Source organism: Natator depressus, chromosome 3 (genome assembly GCF_965152275.1).
Source record: "Natator depressus isolate rNatDep1 chromosome 3, rNatDep2.hap1, whole genome shotgun sequence".
Classification (NCBI taxonomy): domain Eukaryota; kingdom Metazoa; phylum Chordata; order Testudines; family Cheloniidae; genus Natator; species Natator depressus.
Genome location: NC_134236.1, coordinates 31,319,484 through 31,344,529, shown reverse-complemented (window position 1 = coordinate 31,344,529; position 25,046 = coordinate 31,319,484). Strand labels below are relative to the sequence as shown.

Below are 25,046 nucleotides of genomic sequence, written 5' to 3'. Positions count from 1 at the left end.
AGTTCACGCCCATCTCCACTATTAATAACTGAAAGTTGCACAGTGTTCTTTCCAGACAGGTGGATGTGTTGTGTCACTTACAGACAACTCATAAAAAAAGGCATTACCATTTAAACACTGGCATTGAGTTTATTTTCAACATATCTTTGTGAAAATCCTATTCTTTTTACTAAAACTATTAGTTTAAGTTTATTGGTTTAGAAAATCCCTCATAACATAAATAAATATGTTTTCTACAAGGTCTGTGGTCAATAGATACTTATTTGAACTGTAAACAGAAGCTAAGGGTTGCTATGGTGTGTTCTTTTGCTCAAAGACTATTTAGTTCATTGAGCGAACAACAATACCTACAGTGGAGTTCATAAAACACAGAGCATAGGAGTAAAACAACTGTCCTCAGCATGGCTCTGCAAAGTCCTTATTTCAAGAAAACCAGTGTGATATCGCAAGATCAACAGAGAAGGTACGTACAAGCAGGAAGTCAGATTGATCAGTTTCATTGTAGGGGGGGTTACTTTAACCTATATTTTGTGATATCAAGATATAAAGCAGCTCGCAAAGTTTGTTTGTTTTTGTGTTTTTTACCAGCTCAAACACCAAAAGTTATAGGCTGCCTTTAGTTAAAATACACATTCTAAATAAATATTTACCATATATTAGGCTAAAGGGACATTTAAGAGATTCCAACAGGAGTGTGGGCTGCTCCAGAATGGGAGTACAGAGTGCCCAAGGACATGATGCAGCTTTATTTATTTATACCACTCCCCCTACACTTAAACATGCCTCTCAGCATTTGATGCAAATGGTATATGGCAGCTGAGATTACTATTAGCTTTGAGTTCAGTTCAGTCTGAAAACTTCATGCACAGTGGTCCCACAAGCTGAACGTTTAGCTGAGTCAAGCAAGGTTTCAGGTTTCAAAATTAAACTTTTTCACAAGAATATTCAATCCTATTAAGTATGGAGTTGCTGATGCATCTCTAAAATGAATCCATCTATTAGGTCTGGTCTACACCTAAAAATTAGATCAACCTAGCTGTGTTGCTCAGGGCTATGATAAATTTCATGCCTTGAGCACCATAGGTAGGTTGACCTATGCTCTAGTATAGACACGACTAAGTCAATGGAAGAACTCTCTTCTCGTGGCGATGGATCAACTACATTGACAGAAAAACCCCTTCCATGACTGTAAGAAGCGTCTCTACCCTACGGCGCTACAGCGACAGAGCTGCAGTGCCATAGCCGTGCCGCTGTAGCAGCTATGGTGTAGACATGGTCTTAATTAGAAGAGCACGTAATAACTTAGAGTCTTTAAACTGTGTCTATGCTGTATCTACAAGTATACAAAAGCTGCTGCTATTTACTTACGCTAACTAACTGATCAGAGAGTACATGTTTTACTAAAATCAGAAATACAGTAAGTATAGGTAAAAGCTTCCATATGAATTCTGTTTACAATTTTACTTTTAGTCTCAAATGTCCAGCTTTTCTGAATAGTCCTAAAAGGGTGTTAGAAGGAAAGGTTGATGCTTTTAAAAAATTAATAAGGAAGCCAATTTTAATGGGAAATAGTGGTTTGGCTCACATGGGAGTAATTAACTATAATAGGAGTTACACTTGTAATAAGTCAGGCAAAGAATTGAATATTTCACTCCTCATTAGTAAAAGAAGGTAATATGTGAAGCAGGAGTTCTGTTCATTTATTATTAGTAATAGAACATAATGACATATCAGTTCATTGAGTGGCCATTACTCCAAGACAGAGATGGGATGGGTCTGAAGGGGTACCTTTTACTGATCAGTTGCATCATCTCTTATATATGTAATAAATTATTCTTGGAAATAAACAAAAACTTAAGAACTTCTGAAATAGGAATGTGGAAAGACATTAGTAAGAAAATTATTTTTAAAACCAAACTGTAGATTATTAGAACTTAAAATATTAAATCTAATTTCTTTTTTGCCATTTCTAGTTCATTTACTTTTTAATCTCTCTCATCTTGGACAACGGATATAGACTAGTTGCTTCCTCTTCTATATCTAGTCAGTCAAATTCATTTTTAGGTTATACACCTAGGTGGTGCAAATACTGCAGGAAAATGTTTATTTTAATGGTTTCGTTTCCATGGGGTTTTTTTTAATTGTGGGAATTTGTCTTATGTTTTGTAAAATCTTGTTTATAAAACCCTAAATTTTGGACCAAAGCTGATGATATTCCCTAAGAACTATAGTATATTATAAACAGAATAATCTATATTACTAATCAAAAGAGAAATAGAGCAAATTATTCTATTGATCTAACTCATCTACTAATTTCTGCTGTATGTTTTTAAAATGTTAAATCATCTAACTAACAACTTGTATCTGATCAAGTTATTGTCTTAATTGTCTCTGTGTACAGTTAGAGTAGGCTCAGATGTGCTTGTGTCTTTACTGAATGTGCCACAAACAGAACATCACCTCTTAGTGAATTATGACTAAAAAGCAAAGCAAGTAAAGAAATCTTAGAGACCTAATTCCATATGTCTCCATGCATGAATCGGCGTAATGTTCCCCAGATGACCACAAGCAGCTTTAATATAAATTAATATTCTGGTACCATTATCCTTATGTAGAACAAATGGAGTTGGAATTAAGAGGTGTGATGTGCATGAGATGGAGGTTCATGATGCACTCAGAAACCATGTCCCTTTACTCCTAAAAATCTAACTTGGAATGCCGTCCATGGCTGCAACCAAAGAAGACCTGCAAAGCAGCATCTCTTTGAGACTGAAGAGGAGCAAGAATTTCTGTCCCATTGTTCCCTTATGAGACCCAGCTTTTGAGTCATGCAAATGGATTTAGCACTTGTCTTCACGTACAGCACTGCAGCGCATCTGGTGAAGACACTCTATGCCAATGGGAGAGACCTCTCCCGTCGGCATAATAAAACCACCTCCACAAGAGGCAGGAGAAGCTATGTTGACTGGAGAAGCTCTCCCACTGACATAGCTCTGTCCACACCAGCACTTATGTCGGTGTACCTTATGTCACTCAGTGGGGTGGTTTATTTACACCCCGGAGCAACATAAGTTCTCTGAACATAAGTTGTAGTGTAGACCTAGCCTTCATCTGAATCAGATTTTAGCCCCAGAACTGTGCATAGAACACAGTATATGGTACGAGTCTAAAAAAATATTCTTGTGTGTTGTAAATAATGCATATAGTACATCTCCTAACTGAAGCTCTGATACTGCAAACACTTATGTATCTGCTTAATTTTTCATGAGCCACTGAAGTCGATGCAAGATCAAAGCCTAAAATATTAAAATCCCCAAAGTATTTTGTCGCCTCATTATGTCAGGCCAGTGACCTAGTCTTCAAAGTTGCTGAGCCTTGACTCTAAAGGAAGCAGAGGGTGATTGGCCCAGTTAAGGGAGCACAATAAACCATGGCAAAACCACAAACAAAAACTTTCCCATCTCAGGCAAAACTTACCCCAGTCTTAGCGGGTCCTTAAAACATTAATGTCGCCACGTGTAATCTGTCCATTTCTGTAGAACAGCAAAATTACAATGTCAACGAAGAAATTTAATAAGACACTGACAAACACATTAACACCCTTCCACAGCAGATGAATTCTGTTAATTTAATCAAGTGCTCATTCCCTTGAATTAACACTCCTCCTTTTTGAGATATAACAGGAAAATGGAATCCTGACAATTCAACAGAGGCAAATCAAGGCCTAATTTTTAAACAGGCTTGAGAGAATTAGATTTTTTTTTTAAATCAGTAAATGTAATACATTTAATCAGTAAACGTCAGTTTCCCTGTACACACACAAACCAATGAAAAACAATATTTCCATCAATAAAAATCTAAATGTACAGATGCAAAGAAAGAAAAATGCTGTTTGAGAACTTCCTTGCATTGGATTTACTTTGTATATTTTTGTTAGGGACTTATTCCTTCACCCACTTACTTCCCTGGTTCTTCTCGCATGAACAGAGAGCAACAATACCTGAAGTCCAAAGGTGCAAACAATTCAATGTTTATTGGGGTGAACTTCCAGCAAGCACGATTCCAGTTTCCTTCCTTAGCGTCCCCCTTCCCAGCTCTGACACCACAGAGCCTTACCTGTGTCCCTGTTCCCATTCCCCCCTAAGCAAAACATGATTCCAATTTCCCCACCCCCATTCCCATTTCCCCCCCTTACTTCCTGATTGAATCTGCTTAGCTATACCTTAACCAATCATTTTACTGAAATTTAACTAACCAATCCTAACATATCGTAACATGATTATTTAACCAATTATATCCCACCACCTTAATTAGTTTATTAATTAAGTATTCATATTATTAGTTATTAATATTAATTAGTTTATTAATTATACAGCAGACAGAAACAATCACAGAACCAGACAGAGATTATACAGAAAAACAATAGGGAAACGGGGACTACAATGATAGAACAACACAGAAATGAGGATTTCACAACTACATCTATAAAGACATAAGGGTTTCCCAGCTGTGTCTATTGATAAGTGAGTTCTTGCCAGACAGGATGCTATCAAACCAAATTTCCTTTTACATTTTCTAGGCACTTCCCTTTCTCTGGAGGTGATAGGCACTATGAGGACAGGATTGTATTCCTAACAGCCCAATAGCACCTTCTTTCAATGTGACTAGTTTGGAATTTGAGGATGTGACCATTTGCTTCCCAGCTTATGGCTGCCTCTGCGCTTAGCTAAAGGCCTTAGCCAAAGAACAGGGCCTCAGACTGTCACAGTAAGAGAAGGCCCTTACACCGGCAGACAGTGATTTGGATTCTTTCTTTTATACCTCTATAACTAGCTAAGTGATAAGAATACACCTAAATTCTTAGAGTATAGGCCTTTACAGACAGGGCTGAATATCTATATCCTAACACTCCACCCCTTTTTTTCTTTTTCTTTTGGGATCCTCCTGCCCAGGTATCCCTGGAAAAGCATAGGACATATGGTGACATTTCCTGATAGGGCCAGGCATCAAGGTGGAATGCGTCGTTGCTCCATCTGTCCCACTGCCCCTTGTGTAGTATAGTGCCCTGCACCTTCTCTCGTACGGGCATACCACACCTATTCCAATTAGGGTTCCAGACTTCCCATTATAGTGGGCCCGAGAATGTTGGGTCCGGTTTGTCTAGTACACTGTAGGGTTTGGAGGGCTTATTACATTACTTATAGATTATCCCCATATGCAACGTAACACAAGTACTGTTAACAATACAAAATCCACAGCAACACCGAGTCCTGACGACTGCAGTATGGTCCAACATCCGAGCCACCATCAAAACACTGCCTCTCCTCCTTCAACAGGGTCATGATCTTGTGTGTCCAGTTGCTGGCAGTTGCAACAAGCTGCCCCTGCAGGTTTTGCTTGCTTTTGTCCATATCATAAGTCCATTGAATGTTCACAAAGAAATGGGATATTGTCCAAACCAGCTTAACCACTTGGTATGGAATCAGGCAGTATGCCCTGGTTTGATTATTCACACCAATAAGATTCACAGATCCATTTGTGCACCAAAGTCCAGATAGCAGCATGTAGATGGGTGCAGTTTGGTTATGGGCTGGTGTAATTGTGCCCCCAGTAATACATACAGTCCCAGCAAAACACCTTATACACAGCACACCCAATTGTCCACCGCTTGCATAGGCCATTGATCCTGCTCCTCTATAGTCATAGGAGAGGGGCACATCCAAACATCTTCTGTTGATTTACACCATTTCACGCACCCCTTCATTGATTCCCAGTGAGCTCCTCCCCTTCTCATTATTCCCATAGAGCTTGTGGGGACCACCTTAGTTGCCATTCCATTTCCAGTTACCATGGTAGCTATTACACAGGTGCTGGCCTCCTAGCTGAGCATTTTGCATTCCCATATACATCTCCCACCCCACAAGCTTAGCCTTTTGAAGCCATCCCCCACCCACTTCGTGTTTCTGTTCACTAAAACACAACAATGCTAGCAAGATGACAAACACCACAGGCAAACAACACAAAACATAGATCCATGGTATTCTGGGTTATTTTTCCACTGGCGCCAGCTTGCTTGCAGAGTGTCTGAAAAACAAAAGAAACAATTTCCACCACCCCCTACTGGGGACAAATTATTGCCTAATAATAATACCACTTCCTTTTACAAATTTCTTTGCTATTTGCGGGAAAAACAGAAGAATTACCTCCAGGCAGTCCTTATTTTGTTCTATAGTCAGGCTAGTGAATTACCCCACTCACTGGTCATTTATGAAATTCATGAGGTGGTATACCTCAGTTTCCCCTCTTGTACAACAGACCAAGTTTGCAATAGTTTCTCTGCTGTACCAAGCATTAAGTTTATTCTCAGATAATATCTGAGACAGCTTTAGATTTTAGCACTGTACACACACACACAACCCTTAAGGTTAACCTGTTCCCCTTATTTTTAAGCTTGACTTGTTTTTTCTTTTTTCACCTCCCTTTCCTGGAGGGCCATAATCTGAGTCTTCTAATAGCTTGTTTGCTGACCAGATGTATTCATTATCTGCAGCTCCTTTGTGCCCATCAGCTAGGTAATTTGCATTTACACAGAGGCTTTCTAGCATGCTTTTGGATCCAAAGCTATTAGCAGCTCAGAGACTGTCTTAAAAGGGACACATTCCACTTCTACTAGAGTTCTGATTACTTTTCACTTTCATCTCCTGCTCCAAATCACACAAAGATCTGAAAAAGAAAACACAACCTATTGTGGCTCCTTTTGGAACCCTAATAGGATTTTAATTAAGTACCTTGTTTTGTTTTCATTTCCTTTTTTTTTTACCCCTTCTCCAATATACAATGCACACATCCTGGGAAAATGCACATTCCTTCCATAGTTTAACCTCCATAACATTAGCCATATTAATTTTACACAAGGTGTAACTGCCTCCCCCGTGCTCACAGAGTTTTTATGCACACCCACCAAAGCAACAATCTGATCCCCCAGAGCCATCCCAAGGCTTAGTGTTCCCATCATTCCTCCCCATTTCCTTTTCTTTTTCCTATGCACACATACAAAATTCTCTTTTGCCTAACATTCCTTGCACTGTGATTACTGTTTTACACAACTGTACCTTGATTACACTCCCACCTTGTACAACTAGACACAGCCAAGTTAAGTTCCAATAGAAACCCCTTACGTTCCTTTAGTGATTTTGATTACATTACCCAATAGTCAGATAATTTTGATCAGATTATCCCTCTGCCTCCAGCAGTCCCTTATAGACCATTTCTGTGGGAAAAGGGCTCATTTTCCTTCAGAATAGCTGTAAAGGCTTCTGCGGACAGAAGCATAGTGGTGGTAGTAGCCACGCTACCCGACCCCCTTGGATAATTTAATTACCAAGCTTCCATCCAATGTGACTGCACAGAGTTGCACATACAGTTACATTTATATAACTGGGTTTTATCATTAAACAAAAACTTCCTTCTTGTAACACCACAACTGTTACACTTTTAACATCTTCACAACAGTTACCTTTTACCATTTCCACAACTCCCAAATGTTTACTTTCCTCCAAACCCTGTATTATCAATTTTTGCAAAAGCTATTTGTAACTTTTCACTCACTTCTTTAAATCACTTGCTCCTACATTTAGTTCTTTAAGGTAGTGCAATTTGTCTGTAACAACTTAGCCACCAAGTACAATTATTGCCACACAGCTGCCTTAACCTGTGCTGTCTTTAGTCTCTAAGGTGCCACAAGTACTCCTTTTCTTTTTGTCTTTACCTTGAGTCTGTTCAAAGAGGCAGTAAAACATTTGTCTCCATGGATGCCCATGGATCTTTTACTCCAAAAATTCCAGTGGAATACAGCAGACCTCCGTCATGCTTTGTCCAAAATAACCAAAAACATTTCACATAAGTATCCAAAGTACCCTCCATTAAAACTTCAGAAAAACAAAAAAGTGTGGAAAGGCAGGGGGAGAGGAGGGGGAAGAGGTGGAAAGAAACCAATTAAGCCCGTCAGGTCAGTTTAAAGTATAGGCTACCAGCAGCAAATTAAGTAAACCGAGAAAAAGAAGGAAAAGAAGAAAAGGACATAGTTAGCTCTGAGCCAAGAGTAGGCTCCTTGGGTTGAAACAGTTGGGAACCCTTATCCCCAGGTTCTCATTCTAGCTCTGGGAGAAGAGTGGGGTTGTTACCTGCTCCTGCAAACCCTGCCATTTTGCACTTTGAAACCTTTTTTTTTTTCTTCTTCTTCTCCCTTTCTTTCTCTCCACTCCCCCAGGACCAAGTCCCAGCTCCAGTCTCTAAAGGTAGTCTGTTAACTCTGCTTTTGACTTTAAACCCTGTTGTGCCAAATCATCTTTAACCACCCCTAGCTAATTTACAACCCTTCAGCAGCCCTTGCTGAAGCAGCACCAAACTTGAAAGATTACTGGAAGCTTCCCATAATGCTGCCCTTCAAACCTCTCACCAGTGGAGTGAAGTGCCTTCTTTCCCTGGAAGGCATTCAGTCCCAATGGGCAGGGACCTTTTTCCACTACCCATATACCAAAGGAGGGTGGGCTCCTCAGCCACCCCCCATCCCTCTGGGTCCCCTAACACTTCCTCCATTTCCTTTTTAATCTCATCCCAGGTTGACCCCTGCTCCTGGTATGAGCCCTTGTTCTTCCTTATCCATTTATCAAAAAAATCCTTTACCCTGGCTTGCCAGAACCCGCAACTACCATCACGAGAGTTTGCGATACCCCCTCCAAGCAGCTGCGCGGACTGTTGGGGAGCGGGACTTACAGGCTGCCACTCACCTATCTGATGTGGTTCATCCAAGTCACCGGCACCAAGATGTTAGGGGCTTATTCCTTCACCCACTTACTTCCCTGGTCCTTCTCACATGAACAGAGAGCAACAATACCCGAAGTCCAAAGGTGCAAACAATTTGATGTTTATTGGGGTGAACTTCCAGCAAGCATGATTCCAGTTTCCTCAGTTTCCTTCCTTAGTGTCCCCCTTCCCAGCTCTGACATTACAGAGCCTTACCTGTGTCCCTGTTCCCATTCCCCCCGCCCCCGCTTAGCAAAACATGATTCCAATTTCCCCACCCCCATTCCCTGTTCCCATCCCCCCCTTACTTCCTGACTGACTGCAGACTATATAGTAAAACTTGAGTTCTGCTTAGCTATACCTTAACCAATCATTTTCCTGAAATTTAACTAACCAATCCTAACATATTGTAACATGTGATGTTTTGACATGTGATGTTGACAATTTGTGGTTTAACTATTAGAAAGCTTTAACTTTTTGAATCTCAATGTCCACTGACATTAAATAATTGTCTGATCCTGCCTATTTTTTCCTGCAACTGTGAAATTTAAATAGATAAAAATTAGGGCTGTGGATTAAACACAGTTAACTCACGTGATTAACTCAAAAAAATTAATCGCAATTAAAAAAATTAATCGCGATTAATCGCACTGTTAAACAATCGACTACCAATGGAAATTTATTAAATATTTTTGGATGTTTTTCTACATTTTCAGATATATTGATTTAAATTACAACACAGAATACAAAAAGTGTACAGTGTTCACTTTATATTATTATTTTTTTACAAATATTTGCACTGTAAAAATGATACAAAAAATAGTATTTTTCAATTCACCTCATACAAGTACTGTAGTGTAATCTCTTTATTGTGAAAGTACAACTTACAAATGTAGATTTTTTTTTACATAACTGCTCTCAAAAACAAAACAATGTAGAACTTTAGAGCCTACAAGTCCACGCAGTCCTACTTCTTATTCAGCCAATCTCTAAGACAAACAAGTTTGTTTACATTTATGGGAGATAATGCTGACCACTTCTTATTTACAGTATCACCTGAACATCCCAACCTATGTGAACAAAATAACACAAACAATTGCATCCTGGTTTTTTTGCTTGTGGCCCATCAGACCCAGTTCTCTAAAAATTTGGCCCCAGAGTCATGTTTGGTGAGGTGAAATGTGAAACCACCACGTAGAGGAGGGGAAAATGAGGGGAAAGTGGGTTCTAGGCCATTAGTATTTAGATGATTTAAACAGTCTGTCAGCAGTTGTAGCGCAATTGTTCAAATTATGGCATACACACGGGTATGTCTGCACTTTGAGCTGGGGTTGTGATTCCCAGCTCCAGGAGACATACCTGCACTAGCTCTGAGAGATCTAGGGTGCTAAAAATAGAGTATACCCACAGCAGCATGAGTAGCAGGATGAACTGGCCACTCCCAAGTAAGTACTCTCTGAGATGCTACATAAGTACTTGGGGCAATTAGCCCCTCCAGTTGCTTGCTCTGTCCCAGTTACACTCTATTTTTAGTGTGCTGGCTTAATCAGAACTAGCATGGGTATGTCTCCTTGAGCTGGGAATCCCACCCCTCCAGGTGCAGATAGACTATTGCAGCTTACGGCCTCTCCCTTCTGACATATAGAGGCATAGGAACTGTCCTACCAGAAAAGACTAGTGGTCCATCTAGTTCAGTAGCTTGTATCTGACAGTGGCCAATGTCAGATATTCAGAAGAAGGTGTAAAATCCCACTAATGCACCTACCTAATGGGGCAATATTGCCCCATCTAGTGATCAGCTGATGAGAGCCTGTGTAATTTTACCTTAGTAATGCAACTGCATTATTATTCCTATAACAACTGTCTACTGCTATTTTAGCAGCTTATTAAACTGGCCTCAGCATTCTGGAGAGTCCATTCACATCTGACCTGAGCATTCTAAGACAGAGGCCTCCTGAACCCAGAGCCTCCTTGCCTGGGAGCTGGAGTACTGCCCATCATTGTAGACAAGCTTTAATTCAGTGTCTTCAGTAAAATTATAAAAAGATCTTTACAAAGCCATCTGTCACAAGCAGAGTCCAGTTTGATCCATTTTAAATGCTAACAAATGCTGCTGATCCAATTTTGTTTGACTGCTGCTGCCACATGTCTTGGGATTCATGAGGGCCTCAGCTGTTTTTCTTTCATTTTTGTATTGCTGCCCAACTATTGGCATGTGTAATGTTGCAAGATTAAGCTAAAAATAGAAAGTTCAAAAGACATGAAGGAAGATTTTACACTGTTTTGACTGCTGCTTTCTTTGGGGAACAAAAAATGCCAGCTCCACAGCAAAGAACAAAACAAGAACAAAGACACCAAACAACCCTAAGAGATAAAGGACAGAACTGAACTTTAGAATGTACAGGTGATCTCGGAATAGAAGAAATAATAGGCCTAAGTAGGCTTTCAAAGCACAGGCTGTTACCTGCTTTCCAGATCTCAGACAAACATGGCCCAGTTTGCGAGGGGGGTATTTTGGCCTTGGTTTTAACCAGTTAAACACTTCCTGCTCACACAGTATGCCTGGCCAATGTGGATCGATTCAAACCACTTTAAAATGAGGGCTGTGCTAGGTCCTTACCTAGTTTGGAAAGTGGATTACAACCATCAGTTTTAAATGATTTTGTCAGTTCATCGGAATAGCCAAACTGAATCAGACCGAGGCCCATCTAGTCTAGTATCTTGTCACCCGCAGCAGCAAGTACCAGAGGTTCGGAGAAAGGTGCAAGAAACCCAGCAGTTATGGGATTACCTGTCTTGAGTGAAAGTTTCCCCCTAATCCCCAATAGTTTGAGGTTGGCTGAAGCCCTGAAGCATGGGGATTTAACAATAGAGTTTCTATTTTTAAAAGGTAAGTGATGTCTAAGCCACATAAGCAGACAACTACAATTAAAGCATTAAAAATGTTTTGTTACAACAAGTAAAACTTGTGGTCAAAATTTTCAAACCTGGGTGCCTAATTTTAGGCCCTTAGATCCATATTTGGGGGCCTCAAGAGAAGTAGTTTGATTTTCAGTCAGTGGAAGCTGCACATGCTGAGCACCTCTGAAAATCAGGCCACTTTTATTTAGGTGCCTAAACTGGCACTTAGGTGATGAACTTTGGGCACTCAAGTTTGTAAACTCTGACCTTATTGTATTTAAGCTGAGCTACAGTGACTCTATTAGGCAACCAACCACTCAAACAGATGCAGAAAAGCAATTATGAGAAGAAAGCAAAGCTGCTCCCCCTTTCTGAACATGGTGAGGAGATGGCAAATGGAAACCTTCTTAGGGGCTGTTCGAGGAAATGCTCTTGGATACTTTAGATTGCAACTAACTAATGGATGACAGTTGGAAAGAGAGTGAAAAGGCATCTTAAAAAGTAAAATAGGCTCTGAAATATCATAATCCACAATGCAACATACTGCTACGAATACGATCTTACACCCAAGTTGAATACTATCCAACTGAGACAGAATAAGAACAATGGTGTGAATGGTGACAAGGCAATTCAGATACACCTGAAGCAGATCTCCTTAAAACACCTGCCTGCTAATAATGGCTCCTTGTGTTTGTGAGTATAGATGAGATTGCTGCCTTACTCTAGATTCCTATTAAACTGATATCAAGCGTAGTCCTTTCATAAATAATTGATCATGTTATCCCAGTAACTAATGAAGTGCTCTTAGAATTATTTAGACCAATTGTGCAGGGGGAAATGGAAAGATAAAATAAGATAAAGCAATGTTGTTCTATTATCTAAGTGCAAAAGCTCCCTCTAGTGATGAGAACGTTCCGTAAGCAATTATGAATGTCAAATACAAAATAATAAAGGCCTAGTATGGCTGTCTATGCCTTCCTGCCTCTTGGCTGGATTTTTGCAACGTGCTTTATCTGGAACACCAACTGAAAACTACTCAAATTTCAGCCACAGAAGAACACAGCAACACAACTGCTCTAGGGCCTTTGTCTGCAAGAGTTTGAGGCCAATATGTTGCAAACTGCACCTGCTGCCTGTTATCTCACAAGTATACTTCAAGATTTTATATATAATCTCTTTTAGTAACATGGGACCTAATAAACTGTGTCTTAATTTATGCCCCACGATGGTAATTAAGACCAGTGATGACCGAAGGCCTAGTGTTCCCAGATATAATCTCAAGATGGTGGTAGGAAGGATGGCTTTCTCCTTCAAGTGGCACAATTCTACTCTGTAATGCTCTCTCCTCAAACTCTCTGGCCTGTGGTATACAGGAGGCCAGAGGAGATGATCATAATGATCCCTTCTGGCCTTAAATTCTAGGAATCTCAAACTAAACCATGGAATATCTATGGCAATCTTCCTGGCAAGTTGACAAACACTTTAAATGGCCTTTTTGTAGTTTTCTCACCTATAATTTTAATTATAGTTTGTGCACAGTGCTTTATACAATATAAAAGGCAAAGAAAGGTTACATGACGTGCCTGACCAAGGCTACTTTGCAATTCAGCGACAGGCCCAAGCATGGAAGAACCCAGACTTCTTCTTATCCCCCACTCTAGGGTTGCCAACTCTGACTGATCCTATTAAAATCTCCCGGATTGCATTCAATAGTCACCGGGAGATCGATGCTGCTTCTGGGGGACTCCAGGCCAATCCTGGAGGGTTGGCAACCCTACCCCATTCCTCTGCTCTCATCTTCACAAAACACCACAGTAAACGTGACAATCCTGAGAGTTTAGAAGAATGCATATTTCATTCAATATAAAAAAAAAAAGTCTCTATTTATACAGGAAAAAAATCCCAACACATTCGTGAGTGCGGGGAGAGGAAAAGAACACTGCATGTTACAGTACCATTCTGCAATGTATGGAAACATAAATATAAAAAAAGAGACTTCTGAAAAACAAACACATTGGGAAGAATTCCAGACCCTTAGTCCTGAAACCAAATCCCATGGGCAGAACCTTGCCTCTGCACAAAGTCACACTAACTTTGATGGAGATCAGCCTGAGCACAAAGGCCAAGCCGTGGAATTCTGACCACAAGACCAGAGTGCCATAGGCTGGAAGGAAACAGATATTTTCCGCCATTTGCCAATACACGCTGACTTTTCTACCATGTTGACTTCATTACCGTCTTCCCTCCCTCCCCACTTCTAAAGACAAAATTCTCTGCCGATAGATGAAAATGCATTCTCTGAATTTTCCAAACCATTTCCATGAAACAATAAAGTGTTTAAGGACAAGACTCGTAATCCCTATCCTTCAATGAGAGTAACACAGGCTCACCCCTGTGCCTCATGGAGCTCATTATGGGATTGGGATGGGCGTTCTAGCAATAAATTTACCAACTCAAATAATTTCAACCAAAGGCAAAGTATAAATTGGTTCCAGATAAGAAAAAATACAGCTGATATTGACTTACACAGTCTGATTTTTCTAACTATTGTATAGTTTAAATAGTTTACATTTTGGAGAAATTATGTAGTTTAAAATAATGGTTTTTTTTTAAAAAAAGCAATACATGTTATCCTCAGCCATCCATTCAAGTTTTGGCATAGCTTAAACTACAACCTCCTCTTGTGGTCAAGTAAAATTAATATCTAAACAGCTGAGATTTTTCCCCCACAGAAAAACATCGTAAAACATCATTTTCTTAGGGAGAAAAAAAGCAAATTATACACATGTAGAAAAGATTGAAATGATATGATTTTTTCAAATAAAAGTTTACAGTTCATATCACCATTATAAATCAAGAACATCATTAAAACTCTACCTGAGAGTTCTGGATGTTGCCATTACATAAACACAGGCCTGTGGAACAAACTACATACAGTTAACTCCTGACCAGAGTTTCTGCCACGTAGAGTGTCCCTTTTTAAAATGTCCAGTCCCCAGTCCCCCACAAAAAAAAGTCCTATTTGTACATTAGAATCAGATTACGTGGATACCTACGTCAAGTCCCAGTAAGCATCAACATACACTAATAAAAAGAGAGCAGCATAAAACAAAAACCATCATAATTCCAAATGAGCCCCCCACTACAATATCCTTTCTGGGTAATCAGAAATGTTTACAGGTACATGATAAGAGGGGAAAGTAGTGCATTATCTGCAAGCATTCCTTAAACCATTCTTTTTATTTCATAATATTAGTGATGATTTGAACATACAGCAAGGAATTTCAGAGGAATGTCAAAACATCACCCTTAAACTCACCCTGCTGTGTGTTAATGGTATGGTAGCACCCCTGCTTGATGACTTCTAATCCCTAAAGAAAGTGGAGTAATTAAAAGCATAAAGTTCCATCTTTAGCTCTTGATCGCCTTGTTTCTGAAGCAGTAGATATGTCAGAAAATCATAGTATTGTAATGTTTTCTAAAGTCCTTTTATTTTACAGGCATGTCACAACCACCATCCCAGTGCATACTGTGTCCAGAGAAGCAGCCTGAATGCTATGAGACATCCAGTCCCATATGTATACTCCTACCTAGCCTACCTTGGTTTAAGACCAAAATTCCCAATTCGATAAACACTCCCCTGTCTTCTCAACTAGTGGGGTCAGAGTCAGAAAGATCTGTTTAAATCACTAGTTGCTTGTCTGTCTCTGAGATGGACACATAGGTCCTGATCCTGCATCAAGAATGCACTCACTTAAATTGAGCTCTGTACAGGTGCAAGAGTCCTCACCTGTGCATCCCAAGTCAGGATTGGAGCCTTAGAATGTCACCTTACACAGAGTACAGACAAAGGTATCTGGGAGTGGGTTCTAATTAGTAGGGGTTCCGGTTTAACTGTGTACCCACCTGGATGATTTTTATATAATTTTAAATTATTATTGACTCACTTCTTGTGGACATCACCGAAGAAATGGGTCTTAAGGAGGGATGTGAATAAAGACCTGGCAGGGGCTTGGTGAACCAGAATTGGGGGAATATTCTACACATAGGAGGTGGCTTGAAGATTGTAATGAGACATCTGGGATTCCAGACTCCTTTCTTATATTCAAAATAAGAAGTAATTGTGGTAAGTGGAAGGCATCTCTTGGCAAATTCTGACCTTTTACAGGCAATCACTGTAAGTTTATATATAGATTCAGGTCTAAATAGAGATATAGATCTCTCTCCTCCCTCAGAGACCCCACTGCTGATCTGTCAGGAGTTGAACTCCGGAGTGCACTGACTGATAAACACATTGGACCATAGGCTCAAAGTGAAAAATGGCCTCCCGCTTCAGCTTGCTTGTAAATGCCACTGAATGGCAGTATCACCCTATATGGCTAATCAGCCACATGTACCAATCTGGGATGCAAGTCACTGAGCAGACCCATAGGAGGAATCCAGCAAAGTAACAGAGTGGACTGGGAAATGGCTCGTTTCTTCAGTTCAGTGGCATTTATGAGGAAGATGAGGCTGGAGGACAGTTTTAATGTTCAACCCCCAGCTAGATGTGTTAGTCTGTCACAGCGCACCCAGGGACTTTTAGCAGCTGGTCAGCTCCTTGCCCAGAGAGCAGTAAGCAATTAAAGGTCACTCCTCCTGAACCAATTTTTGATTGTTGAGGGCTGCAGGAGTTTTCAAGGGGCGTTTTCTTAGTCAGGCCTGAAATTAAGAGGCTTTCAAAGTGTGAAACTAACATTGATCCCTGGAAAGACCTTATTCTAAACAACAAGAAATTCCGTCCTGATGAGAGTTCAAAGCTAAGTCCCCAGCAGCTGTCTGCATTGGTTTCCACTCCCTCTGGGATAAATATTCATGAGCCAGCCTGGTTTCCAATGGAGACAGTAAACACACTGGGGAAACCAGCAACTATCAGGGGATTCTGTTTCAGTTGAACACACAGAATAAAACTAAGCCTGGCAAACTTGGCAGCACACTCTACACCAGGCTTTGCTACTAACGCAGCCGCTGTTTTGGGGACTTTGCAATCAACGTGGCATGGTCTCGACTTTACACAGCAGTAGCTGGTGTCTCAGAAGCTGAGAGTTAGGACTTGCTGGCTACAGCTGGTATCTTTAGCCTTTGGTAAGGATTGTTCTTTTTAAGATTATTATTACAATAATGCTTCTCTTAGCAGTCACCCAATGGAGCAACACAAATCAGCTGCCTAGTAGAAGAGGGTTATTAAGTAAAGGGGAAACAAAATAGCACACAGGTTGCCTGTTGGAGGTTGGGGTCTTAGTGCAGATTGCTTGCCAGATCCTGAAAGAAAGTGCTAGGAGAGAAAGGGATGAAGGAGAGAGAGCTGTGGGATTGGAGGGTCTTGGAGAGCATCTCCTCTTAGCCTTCCTAGTGGTGACAACATATCGCGTCACAGGGGAGACACAGATGGGAAGCAGATCAACTGGATTCAGGAGAACCACCTCCGCCGGGTACCGGTTACCAGCAGCCAGACCTTTGGTGGACCTCGCCTCATCCTCGTCTCCTTCTCTCAGCACCCCCCAGCATGGGAAAGCTCTGCCTGCCAGTCAGGTCTTAGCACAACAGGCAGCCCGGGCCCGGGAGGAGGAGCAGGCAGCACTGCGGAAGGACCAGGTTCGGCAGGACAAGATCTGGAGGGAGTTTATGGAGGCTGAGTGGAGGGGAAGAAAATATTGGTAAGTACCTCAATTCCAACTTCACATGCTTTCCTGAACACTGCCACTGCTCAGAGACTTAGGATATATCTACACTGTAGCTGGAAGAGGTAATTTCCAGCTCAAGTAGATATACCTACACTACCTCTGATCAAACTAGCATGATAAAGACAGAAGGGTAGCCGCGGTGGTATGAGCGGCAGGAGGGGCTAGCCATGCGAGTATGTACCTAGGGTCTCAGGGTAGCTTGCCCAGCTTGACGTTTGCACTGCTGTGGCTACACTCTATATTTAGTGCACTTACTCTGATTGATCTAGTGTGGGTACATCAACCTGAGCTGGAAATCACACCTACACTCGGTGCGGACATACCCTGAGGGCCTGATCCAAAACCCATTAAGTCAATGGAAAGACTTCCACTGAATGGACTTTGGATCAGGACCTAATTCTGCAACTGCCAAAAGTAAACACCATCTCTGTTCTCCTCTTTTTGGCAATACTCTGTTGGAGTGTATCTCCTGGCAAGCCATGCTTGAGCGGAAACAGAGACACTAAGGAACCCCAGGCTTAATACTGCTCAGCTGTATATGGATGTCCACACAGTGAGGATACAAATGTGACAGCATCTGTAATTGATTGCACAGATGCTGATATTATTGCCTGTCCTCAAATTCTTGGAAGTGGCTCAAGCAGAGATTGGACAGAGTGTTCTGCCAAAAAATTATTTGTGCTTCAACCCTGCAAATCTCTTGAGTGCCCCTAACCCCGCACATATAGACACACCCACACAGGGAAAATCCCATTGTTACTAATATATCAGCAGGGTGTATAGCATGCCTGGGGCATAAATTATGCTTTGACTGGATATATACACAGTTGAGCTGATGGAACAGGCTTTAAGATCTCTCTCTCTCTCTCTCTCTCTCTCACACACTATTAGTGATCATTCTCCAATTTACAACATCAACATGCCCACTAGAAGAATATGTTTGGTAAAAGCAAGGTTAGCTTGAGTTCTGATTATATGCCAGCCTCATCCAGCCAGACACCAGGGAAGCAAGGTAATAAGTGGGTAATCAGCTACCATGACCTTCCCTTGGATTCAGTGGGAAGGAGGGAAGAGATCTTTTGGTAGCTCCCCTTCTCCCACCAGCCTCCTGCAGATGACACCAACCCTAGCAGCGATTGCTTCTTTCCTCAGGGACATATTTTTAACTTCTCTCTTTGCCTCTTTCAACTCAGCCTCCAGGTGAGAGGAACAAAGCTCACCAGCAGCTCCACATCCCCTCACAGAGCTTGGGATGGGAGAAGTCCTCTCCATTCTGGTAGCCTGGGAATGAAAGAGGGTCTAAGGGAATGATGAAGCCTAGGCAGTCCTTGATTACTAGTACTTCAGAATACAAATATAGTATTATCCAGATCTGATATGTTTGTACAGCACCTAGCACAATGGGACCCTGATCTTGGCTGTGGCCTCTAGGCACTACTGAGATATGAAAATATATAATAATAAATACAATGCCAATTAATTATTATTATATGCTAAACTGCACTGCAGGACTTCCACACCACAGTAGCAGTGTCCACATGGTGAATTACTGCACAGCAAGCTAGTGAGCTGTAGATTTACACTGTGGATTGCTGTGCAGTAACTCACCAGGAAGGCAAGCCCTTAGATAGCACCTTCTCTCCACAGATACCAAAGCACTTTAGAAAGATGGCTATACTGTCATTAGCCCCATTTTACAGATGGGGAAAGTGAAGGGACTTGCCCAAACTCACAAAGCAAATTAGTGGCAGAGTCAGGAATAGGACTCAGGTTTCCTGACTCACAATCCTGTGATCATGCCACAGCTTCCAGTTTGTCCATTTGTACAAAACACTGTAGCAGGTGGCTGCTCCCCTACCTGCAAATAAAGCTTAGCATGACAACAATGAAAGCCATGTGTTCATTGCAGGAGGGAGGTGTTAAGCACAGAGAGCTTTATGACTGTAAGAAACTGTTCTCCTATTAAACTAGTCTGAGCAGCAGGAAATGGATGGACTGAAAACATCAGATTTGGAACTTAAATAGACTCTCAAATGGCAGACACAACAGCAAAAAACTTCTCTTTATTGAGTTACTTTTCTAAGGAGAGCACATACTTCAGGTGCTTCTGCCTTACAGTTATTTTTAAAGTAGACAGCCTGTAGGGCTGTGAAAAACCATACAGAATACCTCTATGTTTGTTCTTGTTAGGAGGAATTTCTTTCTATTAACATGGCTATTAACTAGAAAAATCAAGGTAGAATACCTAGAATTCTGGCTAAGATTGGGGATTACTCTATGTCAAAGTTTGGGTATTGTTAGTAATAACTTTTAATTGACACCAGCTGATCTCTGGGTTGTGGGTTGTTGGAAATGGAATTTTCGTTGTGAGAAAAAGGGTGCAAAGATGGACATCAGAGCAGCATCTATTATTGGCATGATAGGAGAGATTGGCAAGGGAGCGTTCGCCAGCAACCATAACGCAGATGTCTTTGAAACACAAGAGCTCATCCACTTTTTGAAGCTGACACTCTTGAACTTTCAGCCAATTCGGTAAATGGAGATGTCTGCAGCTCCTGCTGAGAGCAGATGCACGTCTGCACCATGTGAAACAATTCTTTGTATCCACTGTGTGTGTGTGATTCTAATTGTTCAGATACCACAGTGATGAACACCATATAAGAACATGAATTAACAACTTGTGGCCCAGTTGTGTTCAAATTCAGAGCTGGATTCATTCTGAGAAGAATGTACAGCTTGGTTCTAGAATAAAGTCTGACTGTACCAAGATATTCTAGTCACACAATTGAGGTAAAAATTATCTGGAGAGAGAGAGATCGGTACAGCAGTGACCCACAAAACCCTGGTCTGTATTAAAAGGCAAAATCACTATTGTAATTATCTGACTACTTCTGCGGAGAGGAAAGAGTTTGTCCTGAGAAAATGGGAGTGAAAACCTTTCTTTTATTATTTGTTACTGGGACTGTGTCTTACTATGTGTTTGTATCCTGCCTAGCACAGGATAGGGGTCTTCCATTAATACCCACTTCTGCTCAAAGGGACATCTATAGTCACTGCAAATATTTATACATTTTAAATAGGCCAAAATAATCTCTTAATCAGGCTGAGCCTGCTCATTTTCTCTTTTAAAAAGAACCCTAAAATTAACGGATCACTTAGAATCGCTATTCTTTGACTTTTGCAGCTTTATTCTATGATACAGAATCAGGTTTATTTTAAATCATAGAAAATTTATGAAACTAAAGTACAGAACAGGAATGAGTCATGTAAATTAAAAACTTTTTTTTTTCTACTCCAAGGTACCAGAATTGGGGTTTCATGAAGGACTATGATCCAATGGTAGGTTACACATAAATTTACTAACTGTAATCCAGGCTCTTTTTGGTTTACAACAGAGTGTCTAGTAGGCTAATATTCTAAATTGAGCCATCCTTGAAAGTAATTTGTCAAATTGTTTAAGATTAAAAACTGCAGGGAAATATGCCTAAGAAATCTGAAGTGCCACGCATCTGCTATTCTTGTTCTAAGCAGATGGAATGCACTGTGTGTGTATTTCACCTCGGTTTTGAATCAAGTACAAATGCCATAAAAGGACTGACATTTTAAAAGGGTGCTTGAAGAATCAGCCTAGGAAGGAATTTAAGAAATATTGTCAGCACAATAGAATCTGAGTCATTTATTTTAAAAAACCCATCATCATCTTGCTCGACAAGTTTATAAATGGGATTATATGATGTGGTTGCCTATAATAGCAGGGTACTGGACTTGATGACTTGGGGGTGGAGGATATCTTCCATCTTATGTTCTTGCCATCACCAACACCAGAGTGGGTCCTGATTGACAGCCCATGCAATGCTGTTGAAGTGAATGGGAAGTCATGCTCCCAATGATAAAATTCACATTCACTGTGAATGGGAGCAGTATCAGGTCCTGGCTTGAAGCAGAATTCCCCCCTCCTCCCGCCCCCAGGTGCCTGTATTCTAAGAGGGGGAGTGTTATCTTATCACAAGAATGTACACCAATGACTTTGAATCCAATCCTGCAGCCTTTACTCAGCCAAAACAGCTCCTTGGAGTAACTGGAAATTTGCCTGTGTAAGGACACAGGACCATTTATATTTTAAAATACCAAATGGCTGGAAAAAAATTTAAAAATGGATGATTCAACCAGCCAATCTGAAACCACTTTATCTGGATGAAAGTCGGTGCGTTAACTTACCATGTGCTCAGACTATTCTTTGATTGGTTCAGAGAGCTAACTTCTTGGATGTTGCTTCTTTAAAGACTGCTGACCCTTGGTGAATAAGATGGTATAACACTTTTCAACAGCAAATTAAGGTGTCTCTTCTTGGAAGCTGATGGGGCATCACCAATTTCAGTTAGCTTAATAATGATTAATTTTACTGTCTCTACAGAACATTTTCACATAAATTCAGTAAATAAAATGTCAGGTACATTTTTTTAAAATATCTGAGTGACTTAGAGTCTTAGGTCTCATTGACTTTCATTTTCATTTTTGAAAATGGAAATTAGAGGCTGTTGAAAATTTTACCCATAATCTTAAGCAAGGGTCTTTCCATTTATTTTTTCCAGGGTAAGAAAAAGGAGCAGGAGCAACTGCCTGAGTATATGCCTGTGTTCTCAGACAACGTTCCCAACACCACCAACCAGACTATCGGCAGTAGAATGAACACTGAAACTGGCAAAACTCTAGTAAACATGGATTACTTCCTCAGCAGCGGAAGACAAAAGAAGAAACTTGACCACGAGTTCCAGCCCTCCTAGTGTTAGAAAGAAAATATCCCTAACAAGATAGGTGGCAGGATTCAAGCTAACAATCTTTTTAGAGTCTCACAGTAATGAAGTTACAAAGCATCAAAGCCTTTCCTGATATCACTGTATTGCATCACATTTTTTCATGAGCAAAGGTGGACCTTGTGCTTAAAAAACTTCTGGGGAAATCCTCATAATATTCGGAGTGATTAGAATGGATATAAACATGTGCTGTTTAGATCACAGGGTCCAATCATGCTCCCATCAAAGAAAATGGCATTAACTTCAAAGGGAACAAGGTCACCGCCAGAGAAGAAACCCTAACCTATCTAAGATTGGTCACAAGATCTTGCCAGATGCAAGATAACATATTTTTAATTTCGAAGTAATCATTGCACTAGATAGCAGCAGTCCCTTGTGTTCCATTTGTCTAGCTAGGGTTTTATCATACTCCCCATCACACCAATGTCTGAACTTCTCACCAAAAGTAAAAACCAAGATGATGAAAATCTCTGTTCTAATTTTTCTCCCTACTTCTGTGGAAATGGGTGCAATTTTCCATTTTTTAAATTTGCTTTTTCCCCTCTCCTTCCTTTTACTGCTACCACTGCCCTCCTTTTTCTCTTCATCTGATTTAGTTGTGTCTGGGGGAACACTAACACAAAGAAGAGGGTTTTACACTCTGCTCTGGAGGCACTGGTAGTCATTCTGATCTCCTTCAGTGGTAAGTTCCAAGGTTTGGTTGCCCAGAAAACCTGGTCTCCCATTCTTACAAGCTTCACCCTTGAGTTTAACAGATTCATAGTTCCTGAAGAATGTCGTTGCCCAGGAAGATCATCATCATGTTGAAAGAGGGAGCATTCTTTAAGATATCTAGATTCAATTCTATGGAGGGGCTTGAAGGCAAGGATGAAGACTTTGGTTTGACCAGGGAATGGGAGTGCAACACAGAGCACTGAGATGATGCGAAGAGGATGGCTGTTTTCTGGACTAATTTTAGCTGTTTACGGTTGCAGTGCTCAGACCAAGGTGAAAAGGGCTTTAGCAATCCAGCTTGAAGATCCCCAAAGTATGGATCACTGTAGCAGAGTTATCACCCAAATACAACAGGGCACAATGCTCTAGCCAGACTTCAGTGGAAAGGCATTTTTCTGTAGTTGCCTATATTTTAGACTCCAGCAGCAGGGGGCAGTCCAAAAGCACTGAAAAGGTGGGGACCAATTTGACAACTGAGAGCTAGCCACCCTCAATAGAAGGTGAGGTGATGGGATTTCAGCAAGGCATAGGGACAGTTTGGAGCTGGTGCTCTCTGTGCTGGGGAGTAAAGGAGATGTAGAGGTAGGTGCCACCTGCTGCCATTTAAGACCATGGCAACACACAGTTCCCCTAATGGTTTCACCTATGTTTTAAAGGCTGGAGAGAGAATTGATCCTTGTGGGATGCCACAGCTGAGCTCTCTGGAGATGAAGGAACACCACAATCTGCAAGCAGCCTGAAAGGAGACCTGGCTCCATTTCAGTGCTTTGCCATTGACCCTCGAGGAGATGCAGGAGTCTTCTATAGTAAATGGGCTCAAAACAACTGTATAGAGTTGCACAAAGCAGGGGTGACATAATCATCATTCTGTCCCCTCACCCTGACAGTCCATGCTCTCTCCTGGGCCCAAGGACTGCTTCCCCTTCCTCCCCCACCCCAGCATCTAACAGAGGTAGAGAGGAGACCAGGTGCTCCCCTCCCTCTACAATGACCAGCACAGCTTGCTGGCTACAAAGGGGAACGAATGCTTCCCCACCTAAGCACTCAGAGATGTTCTCAGCACTGTGTCCAAGACTAGTCTGTGCAGCTTGTAATTTACATTATCTCCTTGGAAATTAATATTCAGTTTTGTGCTGTAATTAGATTTCTTATCCTGAGAGATACTGCGCAGCCCCAATTCCCATTGAGGTAGGAGTTGCATGCTGAGTTGCAGGTGGTCAGTACCTCTCATGATCAAGCTCTCATCCAGCCTCATGTAAGAACAGCTCATTTATAACTAGGGCCCTACCAAATTCAGACCACGAAAAACGCATCACAGACCATGAAATCTGGTCTTTTGTATACCCTACCCTATACCATATAGATTTCACAAAGACCAGCGTTTCTCCAATAGTGGGTCCTGACCCAAAAGGGAATTGCAGGGGGGTCACAAGGAATTGCAGGGGGGTCACTGCTGCTACCGCCAGCAGCAGTGCAGAAATAAGAGCAGCAGTACTGCAACTCCCCACACCCTGCAATAACCTTGTGACCCGCCTGCCCCCCAACCCCTCCCCCCCCCCCACACACACAGCTCCTTTTTGGGTTAGGACCCCTACAATTACAACACCATGAAATTTCAGATTTAATTAGCTGAAATCATGAACTTTACGATTTTTTAAATCCAATGATCATGAAATTGACCAAAATGGACAGTGAATTTGGTAGGGCCCTATTTATCACTCATTCAGCAAAGAACACTGAAAGCACATGAGGTTACATGCCTAGCAACCTGCAGGTGGCACTCCAGACCAATCACAATCCCTTGGAAAGAAAACTAAGGGAAAGCAATGTTACGCAATGATTTTTAAAATGAACATTCCTATTGGCAGCATGCCAGATTCCCAGCGTGGTTACCTCTGTGTAACTCCAGAGTAACTCCACTGAAGAGTTACTCCAGATTTACACTGGGGTAGCAGAGTACATTCTCTCTCTTTTTTAAAATTGGATTAAAAGCATCAAGCAAAATAATGCCACAGTAATTTCAGGGGGATGGGGAGGTTGCAGTGAAAGGTCATACTGGTTTGTCTTTTTAATTAAAATGTTTTGGCTT

General features: G+C 41.1%; 1 protein-coding gene and 1 long non-coding RNA gene across 3 annotated transcripts in view; one reads left to right on the top strand and one right to left on the bottom strand.

Moving 5' to 3' along the window:
* The window catches only part of LOC141984584 (uncharacterized), a 57,617-nt gene that overhangs the window by 9,690 nt on the left and 22,881 nt on the right, over window positions 1-25,046 (bottom strand). The window contains exon 2 of the long non-coding RNA XR_012638754.1: window positions 3,478-3,533. This is a non-coding gene — a long non-coding RNA (uncharacterized LOC141984584). The remainder of the gene's footprint in view (window positions 1-3,477; window positions 3,534-25,046) is intronic.
* Window positions 364-24,505, top strand: CIMIP5 (ciliary microtubule inner protein 5). 2 transcript variants are annotated; one of them, XM_074947656.1, is made up of 4 exons: window positions 364-463; window positions 17,241-17,402; window positions 20,729-20,768; window positions 22,022-24,505. In XM_074947656.1, the coding sequence occupies exons 1-4, from the start codon at window positions 402-404 to the stop codon at window positions 22,211-22,213; spliced, it is 456 nt and encodes a 151-aa protein (XP_074803757.1). In that variant the 5' UTR covers window positions 364-401; the 3' UTR covers window positions 22,214-24,505. The 2 variants fall into 2 exon arrangements, with proteins under 2 accessions (XP_074803757.1, XP_074803756.1); XM_074947655.1 differs by lacking the exon at window positions 364-463 and adding an exon at window positions 16,563-16,830 and having other exon boundaries at window positions 17,123-17,402.